We start from the raw sequence: 8,818 nt of genomic DNA, 5'->3' as shown, positions 1-8,818 counted from the left end.
CCCTCTACCAGTTTGAGCCACAGCACCACATCTGGTTTTCTAGTGGTTAATTTGAGAAAAGAGTATCATGGCCTTTCCTGCCCAGGCTGGCTTCAAACTGCACTCCTCAAATCTCAGCCTCCTGAGTAGCTGGAGTTACATGCATGAACTATCAGCACATAGTCCATACCTTTACAAATGTTGTAATATCAGTCGTTCTGATGGATGAGTAAAATTCCATTATCTATATCACATTTTCTTTTTTTTTGGGGGTCCGGTTGTGGGGCCTGAACTCTGGGCCTGGGCTCTGTCCCTCAGCTCTTCAGCTCTAGGCTAGCACTCTACCACTTGAGCCACAGCGCCACTTCTGGCTTTTTTCTTTTTGCTTATGTGGTGCTGAGGAATGGAACCCAGGGCCTCATGCATGCGAGGCAAGCACTCTACCACTGAGCCACCTTCCCAGCCCATATCACATTTTCTTGATCCATTCATCCACTAAGGAGCATCTGAGCTGATTCCATGCCTTGGCTATGGCTAATAGAGCTGAAGTGAATATGGCTGTACTGGTAGCTTTACTGTATGTAATTAAACTTCCTGACTCCAAGTGACCCTCAGCCCTGTAGACAGGCAATCTCAGTAAATCCTCAAATCCCACCCACTTTCAGTGTATTTGTGGTTTTTACTGTGGTTGTTATTGCTAGTCCTGGGTCCTGCGTGCTATCTCTGAGCTTTATGGATTCAAGGTTTGTGCTCTACCATGTGAGCCAGAACTGCACTTCCAGCTTTTTGGTGATTTTTTGGGGGGGGGTCCAGTCATGGGGCCTGAACTCTGGGCCTGGGCGCTGTCCCTCAGCTCTTCAGCTCAAAGCTAGTGCTCTACCACTTGAGCCACAGCGCCACTTCTGGCTTTTTTCTTTTTGCTTATGTGGTGCAGAGGAATCAAACCCAGGGCCTCATGCATGCAAGGCAAGCGCTCTACCACTGAGCCACCTTCCCAGCCCCCATCTTTTTGGTGATTATTTCATGATACGTCTCTTGGATTTGCTTGTCTGGGCTGGCTTCAAACCAGGATCCTCAGATCTCAGCCTCCTCACTAGCTAGGATTATAGGTGTTGAGCCACTGGCACTCAGCTCTATAATTTTCAGATAGGGCCTCACACTTTTCCCCAAGCTCTACTGGACTGCCATCTTTTTACCTATGTCTTCCGAGTAGCTGGGGTTATAGGCATGAGCCACCACACCAGCATACTGATAAAAGATGGGGGTCGCAATAACTTTGAGCCCAGGCTGGGCTTCACTTTCAGTTTCCAGACAGCTTGAGCTACGTAGTGACTCCTATCTCCAGAAAAAAAAAATCATTCTAGGTTTCTCTGTTATAGTGGCACACACATGAAAAAATAGGACTAAGACAGCAGGCATGCTGTTTCCAACAAAGCTTCTTTGCTAGTGAAAGTTTTTAATGGAAAATACTTGTTTTTGAAGCTCTGTACTGTGCTCAAGTGGGGGAGAACCCAATCCCATTTCACAGGCCAGGAACTGAGGCTCAGAGAGGCAAAGACACTGGCTCGAGATTTCCCAGCTTCTCAGCAGCATCAGGTCAGAACTGGAAACCAGTCCAGATGGATCCCCCACTCTCAAATAGGCAGCAGTGGGGGGGGCATGACAGGATCCAGCCCCCTCCTTTTAGGAGCTCTGGGAAGTCTCCATTACTTGCCCAGGGCCACAGAGGTAGCAGCAGGGAGACTCCAGTCACTGGGCTCTCCGTAGTCAGTGAGGTCCTGAGCAGCCACCTGGATTAAATACCTGGAGTGAGGTCTCACAGCCCTGAGGGTGAAGGTGGTGGCTTCGATGGGTCCCACCTGAGAGCAGGAGACAGTCAGGTCATAAGAAAGAAGAGGTGGGAAGGGTCACCATGCACCGGGCCCCAGACATCCACCTTATACGCCTAAGCTCCAGTCCTAGACTCTGCCCCCAAATGCCCAGGCCACATGGCTTTTCCTAACAACTCTCTTATGGTCAGACTGTGGCTTGGTTGTCCCTCAAGTGTTCACACATTGATGGTGATTCCCCACTGAGAAATGAAGAGGGTGGACACTCATTCCTACCATGATGTCTGGAGGTGGAGCCTCTATGAATTATGCAAGATATTTAGGACGAAGCTTCCTGTGGACTGGGTTGTGTTGGATTTATCAGAAGGAGATCACACATACAACAAGCATGCACACACACACACACACATGCATGCAAGGACACACATGTATGGACAGAATACTACGTTCTGTGTTACCACACAAAAGCTGTCCTAGATGCAGCTTTGAGCCTGGATCCTCAGATATCAGCTTCCTGAGTAGTTAGGATTATAGGCATGAGCCACAATGCTCAGCATTATGTGAGCTCAAAATGTCCTAGTGCTGGGCTGGGGGCATGGCTTAGTAGTTGAGTACTTGCCTAGTGTATATAAGGTCCTGTGGTTAAACCCCAGTCCTGCCAAAAAGAAAAGAAATTGCACTATCTTCCAGGTGTGGTGGTACACACCAGTAATCCCAGAACTGAGGAAGTAGAGGCCAGAGGCCTACGCAGCAGAACCCTGGCTCAGACACCGAAATAGCAAAAAGAAATCTGTGGTGGGAATCGTTTAGTGAAAGATTGTATAGGTAGGAGGCCCAAATAAACAGAAGACAAGTGCTGGAATGTGGTCTAGTGGTAGGGTGCTGGCCTGGGTTCGATTCCTCAGTACCACATACACAGAAAAAGCTAGAAGTGATGCTGTGGCTCAAGTGGTAGAGTGCTAGCCTTGAGCAAAACAAACTCGGGGACGGTGCCCAGATTCTGAGTTCAAGCCCCAGGCCTGGCAAAAAAGGGGGGCGAGGGTTAACAATTAATTTTTAAAATTTATTTTGTGGGTTGTGGGGCCTGAACTTGGGACCTGGGCACTGTCCCTGCGCTCTTTAGCTCAAGGCTGGAGCTCTACCGCTTTAAGCCACAGTACATCTTCCAGTTTTCTGGTGGTTAATTGGAGGTAAGAGTCTCACATAGACTTTTCTGCCTGATCTGACTTCAAACGGCAATCCTCAGATCTCAGCCTCCTGAGTAGCTAGGATTACAGGCGTGAGCCACCAGTGCCCCCCTTTAGTTTTTACTTTTCTAAAATGTACAGCAATGTATTTTTTTTTCCTATGAAGGTGAAAATGGTGTACCATAATAAAATGAACCCTTTTAATGCAGACCGTTCAGGGGCATTTCACGATGATACGCAAACATCTCTAGTTCCACAACCATCCATCGCCCCCAAAGCAGGTCTGTCCTCATGAGCATCACCCCATCCCCTTCCCTGCCCTGTCCCCACGAGTCCACTTCCTGTTTCTGGATCTGCTTGTTCTAGACATTTCCTATCAATGGAGCTGCACTCTGTGGAGTCTTTTGTGTCTATTTCTCAAACTGAGCACAGTGGCCTCCAGATCCTTCAGAGTGTAGCATGGATCACAGCTCATCCTGTTCCTGGCTGGGTAATATTCCAATTTGTGTGTGGCTATTTGTCCTTCTCTGGATATTGGGCTGCTGTGTGTCTTGCAGGCAGCTCTGAGCGTATAGGACTAAGGACAGGAGTGAGGTGTGTTCACCCTGAGCACAAAGAGCAAGGATGGAGTGAGGCCCACTGTGGCCCCTGTTGTGAACAGTCTGGAGTGGAGCTGCTGTCTAACCCTGAGCTCCGTGCAAAGCCCCACAGCACCCACTGCTCCCCCTTCCAGGTGCCCCCTGGCACCTCCTCACCTGGCGGAAACGGGTGGCTCCATGACGCTTGTAGCGGATCCAGTACTTGAGGGAGAAGACCTCTGGGAAGGGCCAGGACTGCGGCGGCTGCCATTGCACCTGCAATCGCTGCCCAGAGACTTGGCTCAGGCGCACGCCAGTGGGAGGGTCTGGTTTGACTGAGGGGACAGCAGAAGCAGGGTCAGGGACAGTGGTCATTTTATCATGTACGCATCCATTCATTACTTCATGCAGTCATCCACTCCTGTGCTCATTTGTCTATTCATCCATCCACGCATCCGTTTATCCAACCAACCATCCATCATTCATCCAAGATCCATTCATTCATTCATCTATCCATCATGTATTCATCCATCATCCATCCGTCATTCATTCATCCATTCATCCACCTACCATCAACCCATCCATCCACCTGTATATCTGTTGGTCTGTTCTTCCATTTGTTCATTCATTCATTCATTCATCAACTCAAAAACAAGTCCAGGTTGAGCATCCATTACTACTCTAGGGGAGGACACAAGGGTGATGGACACCTTTCTGCCCCATAATCCATCAGGGAGCAGACAAGAAATGAAAGCGCATGGCGCATACAGCAGGGATGACAGTCTAAGAGCCAACTGCTGCTGCTGACATTAATAGTCCACATATTGTAAAACTCTACTGCAGAGGACGATGCAGCGGTGTTGAGTGCAACCAACCTACTGTGCCCTTCCCAGCCGGCAGCAGCTCCCTTCCTGTCCCCAGATCTGCCCGCCCTGGATGGTTCCTCTCGATGGGGCCTCACACTGTGGCACCTTTTGTGTCTGCTTCTCTCACTAAGCACGGGGGGCCTCGGGGTCCCTCCATGTAGTAGTGTGGGTCACAGCCTCGTCCTGCTCCTGTGCATCCATTCACACACGGATGGGTAGACCGTCCCCCTCTCGCCAATGATGTCACCATGAACATTGGTACCCGGGGGCGGGACGCAGGCGGAGGGGGCGGGACGCCGGCGGAGGGGGCGGGACGCAGGCGGAGGGGGCGGGACCCAGGCGGAGGGGGCGGGACAAGGGGGGGCGAGGCCCGTCACTCACTGAGGCGTTCAGGCACGAAAGGCAGCAGGCGGTAGGCGGCGCCGCCCGGGCGCAGCACCGTGACGTTGAGCACGTGGGGCACCATGGAGAAGAGCCGCACGTCCAGGACCGAGCAACGCGGGGCGTCCGGGGCCGGCTGTAGGCAGGGCCGGCTGTCCCCAGGCGCGGCTACGCCCAGCCTAGACGCGCGGAGGGGCGGCGGTCAGGGCCTCCCTTCCCAGCTCCCCAGGGAGCGGCGAGGGGCGTGTCTCAAAGGGCGTGGCCTGTGTGGTACTGGGCGTGGACCTAGCCGTGGGGCGGAGTTCTAGTGGTAGGGGCGGGGCTGAACGACACGGAGCCAGTGGCGGGCCTGTCTCAATAAATGGGGGCGTGACCCAAGCGGTAGTAGGCGTGGTTCAAGACGTGGGGCGTGGCTCAAGTGGTGGGTGTGTCTCAAATCATGGAGGGGGCCCCAAGCAGTAGGGGGCGGGGCTCAAGTCATAAAAGGCGTGGCTAACGTTGTAGTGGGCGTGGCTCACAGCAGAGTGCCTGCCAAAGAGTGGGAAATCTTTAGTTTATCACAAGCCAGGTAATATTAGCTATTCAGGAAGCTGAGATCTGAGGATCACGGTTCAAAGCCAGCCTGGGCACGGAGAGATTCTTATCTCCAATTAACTACCAGAAAACCAGAAGTGACACTGAGGTTCAAGTGGTAGAGCACTCGCCTTGAGCAAAAGAGGCTCAGGGACAGTGCCCAGGCCCTGAGATCAAGCCCCAAAAGGAAGGAATTAAGTGTTTTTGATACTCATATTACTCTTAAGTATAAATATACAAGTCGAATAAAGGAAGAAAGATAGTTACGTTATATTGTAGTAAATATTTGAAATATTTGGGTGATATTTGTATCATACATAGTAAAACTAACCTCATCATTTAGTTTTGTTTTTGTTTTTGTGTTGCCAGTCTTGGGGCTTTAACTCAGGGCCTGGGCACTGTCCCTGAGCTCTTTTGTTCAAGGCTAGCACTCTACCACTTGGAGCCACAGCACCACGTCCAGTTTGGTTTTCTGGTACTTAACTGGAGATGAGAGTTTTTCAGATTTTCCTGCCTGTGCTGGCTTGGAACCACCCTCTTAAGATCTCAGCCTCCTGAGTAGCTAGGATAACAGGCAGGAGCCACGAGCTCCCAGCCAACCTCACCCATTTCTTTCTTTCTTTATGTATTTGCCAGTTTGGGAGCTTGCTTAGCTGTTTGCTAGTTAATTAGAGATACATTTCTTGGATTTGTCTCCCTAGGCTGGATTAGAATCTTGATCCTGAGATCATAGCTCCTGAGCAGCTAGGATTACAGGTTGGGGAGATCAGTCATGCCCTGCCTACTGGGACCCCATCACTGTGACCACGCCCCTTACCACTATAGCCACGCCCCTGACCGCGGTAGCCACGCCCACAACCCTGAAGCTGCTTGCCTCCCATCCAAAGTCATTCCCTCACCACTGAAGCCAAGGCTATCAGCAGCAGAGCCCTACCCCTCACAGGTGAAATCACGCCCCTCACCTCTCACCCTGAGCCATGCCCCTCGGCACCACGCCCACTGGCGCTGGGGCCACGCCCTAAACCACCGGAGCCACGCCCCTCACCTGCTGTAGACTCTTTTTCAAGCTCGTTGGGGCGCACAAAAGCCACATGGCACCTTGGGAACTGTTTCTGTTGTTCAGGCTGCTCTGGGATTGGGGTATCTGTGTCCCCAGGGCTTCTGGGAGGGGGCATCACCCGGAGGTCCCTTCCAACCCCACTGACCTGTATGTGGCAATGAAGGACATTGGCCCTGTGGCATTGGAAGCTGGTGGTAGAATCCAGGAGCAATCTACAGCCACCGGATATCTAGAGGCACGGCACTGCACCCTGAGCTGGCTCACAGCCTCTGGGGTCCCTGCAGAAGAGACAGGAGCCTGAGCTTCAAATTCACCCCAGAGACTGCCACAGCCCTGTTGTGTGCTCAGCCCCGCCCCCCTCCACCACACCGGCAGCCAGTACCTCCCGCAGAGCGCAGAGTAGGAGCTGCAGAAAGTTTCCATGCCAGATAGATCTGCCCCCCCCTACATCCACACCAAGAGGTGAACAGGGCAGTTACCATGGGGTTACAAGAGTTTTGTTTTGTTTTTTCTTTGGGGCCTGTCCTGGGTCTTGAACTCAAGGCCTGGGCACTGACCCTTACCTCTTCTAGCTCAAGGCTAACACTCTACCACTGTGAGCCACAGCACCACTTCTGGTTTCCTGGTGGTTAATTGGCAATAAGAGGCTCTAGGGGCCTGGAATGTGATTTAGTGGTAGAGTGCTTGCCTAGGCTGCATGAAGCCCTGGGTTCGATTCCTCACTACCACATACACAGAAAAAGCCAGAAGTGGGGCTGGAAGGTGGCTCAGTGGTAGAGCACTCACCTTGAGCTGAAGAGCACAGGGATAGTGCCCAAGCCCAGAGTTCAAGCCCCAGGACTTGCTTAAAAAAAAAAAAAAGAGTCTTACAGACTTTTCTGTCTAGCCTGGATTTGAATCATGATCCTCAGATCTGTCTTCTGAGTAGCTGGGATTATAGACATGAGCACAGGTACCTAGACACATGAACATTTTTTTTTTGGTTGTGGGGTTTGAACTCTGGGCCTTGGCACTGTCCCTGAACTCTCCAGCTCAAGGCTAGTGCTCTACCACTGAGCCACAGTGCTATTTCTGGTTTTCTCGTGGTTCATTGGAGATAAGAGTCTCACAGACTTTCCTGCTGGCTTTGAACAGTGATTCTCAGATCTCAGCCTCCTGAGTAGCTAGGATGACAGGCATGAGCCCTGGGCGCCTGGCTCTCATGAACATTTTTGACTGACTCCAAGGATGGGCAGCCAGTAGATATGGAGACCCCATTCTCCATTCCTGGCTGTCACCCCAGGCTCCTGCTTCTCTGTGCCTTGGTTTCCCCATCTGTACCATGGCTGGTTACTTGGTTTCACTAATAGATACATGGTAGACAGAGATGGGTAGGCAGGGGCTAGTACCTAGAGAAGGTCCGTCCCTCTGTTCAGCCCCCTTCCTTCCCCTGCCCCACGGCTCCCACTCACCTTTCACTCCACTGGGGGACACGCAGAGGGTGAGGACCAGGAGTAGCCTGGGGGTCATGGCTGCGGTGGCTCTGCTCTCTGAATCTGGGGTGGGGATGCCCAAGGCTGGGGTAGGAGGCAGGGGACTTGGGTCCTCCCCAGGGAAAACCCAGTGCCCCCTTCAGCCCCTCCCCCACAACCAGGTCTGACTCACCAGCCAGAAGAATCCCCCAGCCCCGGCCGGCCATATTGGAGCAGGGCTGCAGGGAAGGTCCTGGGGGGTGGGGCAGAAGTGACCTCAGGGCCTCTCCCTCCCTCCACAGATGGTGGTGGAGGGGCCTTTCCTTCCGCTGCTTCAGCTGCCATTGGTGACAGGGGAAACCCCCAGGGAAGGGACACGGACAGAGGGCAAGCGGAGGAGAGAGTAAGAGGAGAGGCAAGAGAGAGAGAGTTAGAGGCCCCAAGACAAGAGCCACATGGGCCCCGAGGGACACAGGCACAGAGGCAGGGCACAGGTCTTTTGCTGAGAACAAAGTTGGGCTGCTTTAGGTGGCAGCTTGCCTTCCCCCTTACACATCCTCCACCCCATGGGGAAAGCCCAGTCCGGGACAGGCAGCTGAGCCCTGGATGGGAAGGGAAACCACAAGGGCAGGGGGAGGGGTTCCCACACTTCCCCTAAATGGAAAAAGCCAATGAGCCCCAGGGTCTACAGGGACTTGCCAGGGGCCAGGAGAGGCTGGGGACAGGGGCTCCCCCAGGGACAAGGTTTAGGGGCATGAAAAAAAATGAGGTCAATTAAGAAATGGAAAGTCCAGTGCTGGTGGCTCACGTCTACAATCCTAGCTACTCCAGAGGCTGAGATCTGAGGATCATGATCCAAGGCCAGCCCAGGCAGGAAAGACAGGGAGTTTCTTATCTCCAGTGAACCACCAAAA

At 52.7% G+C, this 8,818-nt stretch overlaps 1 protein-coding gene across 2 annotated transcripts; it reads right to left on the bottom strand.

Annotated features, from left to right (window-relative positions):
• Positions 1–1,403: 1,403 nt before the first annotated feature.
• Positions 1,404–8,435, bottom strand: Ebi3 (Epstein-Barr virus induced 3). Of its 2 annotated transcripts, none has more exons than XM_013022761.1 (6): positions 8,098–8,435; positions 7,905–7,988; positions 6,599–6,731; positions 4,821–4,999; positions 3,751–3,908; positions 1,404–1,838 (listed from the first exon to the last, which is right to left on the bottom strand). In XM_013022761.1, exons 1-6 carry the CDS (start codon positions 8,129–8,131, stop codon positions 1,686–1,688), a joined length of 741 nt encoding a protein of 246 aa, XP_012878215.1. In that variant the 5' UTR covers positions 8,132–8,435; the 3' UTR covers positions 1,404–1,685. The 2 variants fall into 2 exon arrangements, with proteins under 2 accessions (XP_012878215.1, XP_012878216.1); XM_013022762.1 differs by having other exon boundaries at positions 1,404–1,769.
• Between the last annotated feature and the right edge of the window lie 383 nt (positions 8,436–8,818).

This window comes from Dipodomys ordii, unplaced genomic scaffold, assembly GCF_000151885.1.
Source record: "Dipodomys ordii isolate 6190 unplaced genomic scaffold, Dord_2.0 Scaffold64, whole genome shotgun sequence".
NCBI classification, from domain to species: domain Eukaryota; kingdom Metazoa; phylum Chordata; class Mammalia; order Rodentia; family Heteromyidae; genus Dipodomys; species Dipodomys ordii.
Note: the sequence above shows the minus strand (reverse complement) of the source record. Positions and strands in the feature narration are given on the sequence as shown.

Excerpts from the sequence above, each read along its gene's own strand:
- Ebi3 (XM_013022761.1), bottom strand. The coding sequence starts at position 8,131 with ATGGCCGGCCGGGGCTGGGGGATTCTTCTGGCTG. Across the intron at positions 7,989-8,097 it reads CTGGGGGATTCTTCTGGCTG|ATTCAGAGAGCAGAGCCACC; the intron begins GTGAGTCAGACC and ends TCCCCACCCCAG. Across the intron at positions 6,732-7,904 it reads GTCCCCCAGTGGAGTGAAAG|GGACCCCAGAGGCTGTGAGC; the intron begins GTGAGTGGGAGC and ends TCTCTTCTGCAG.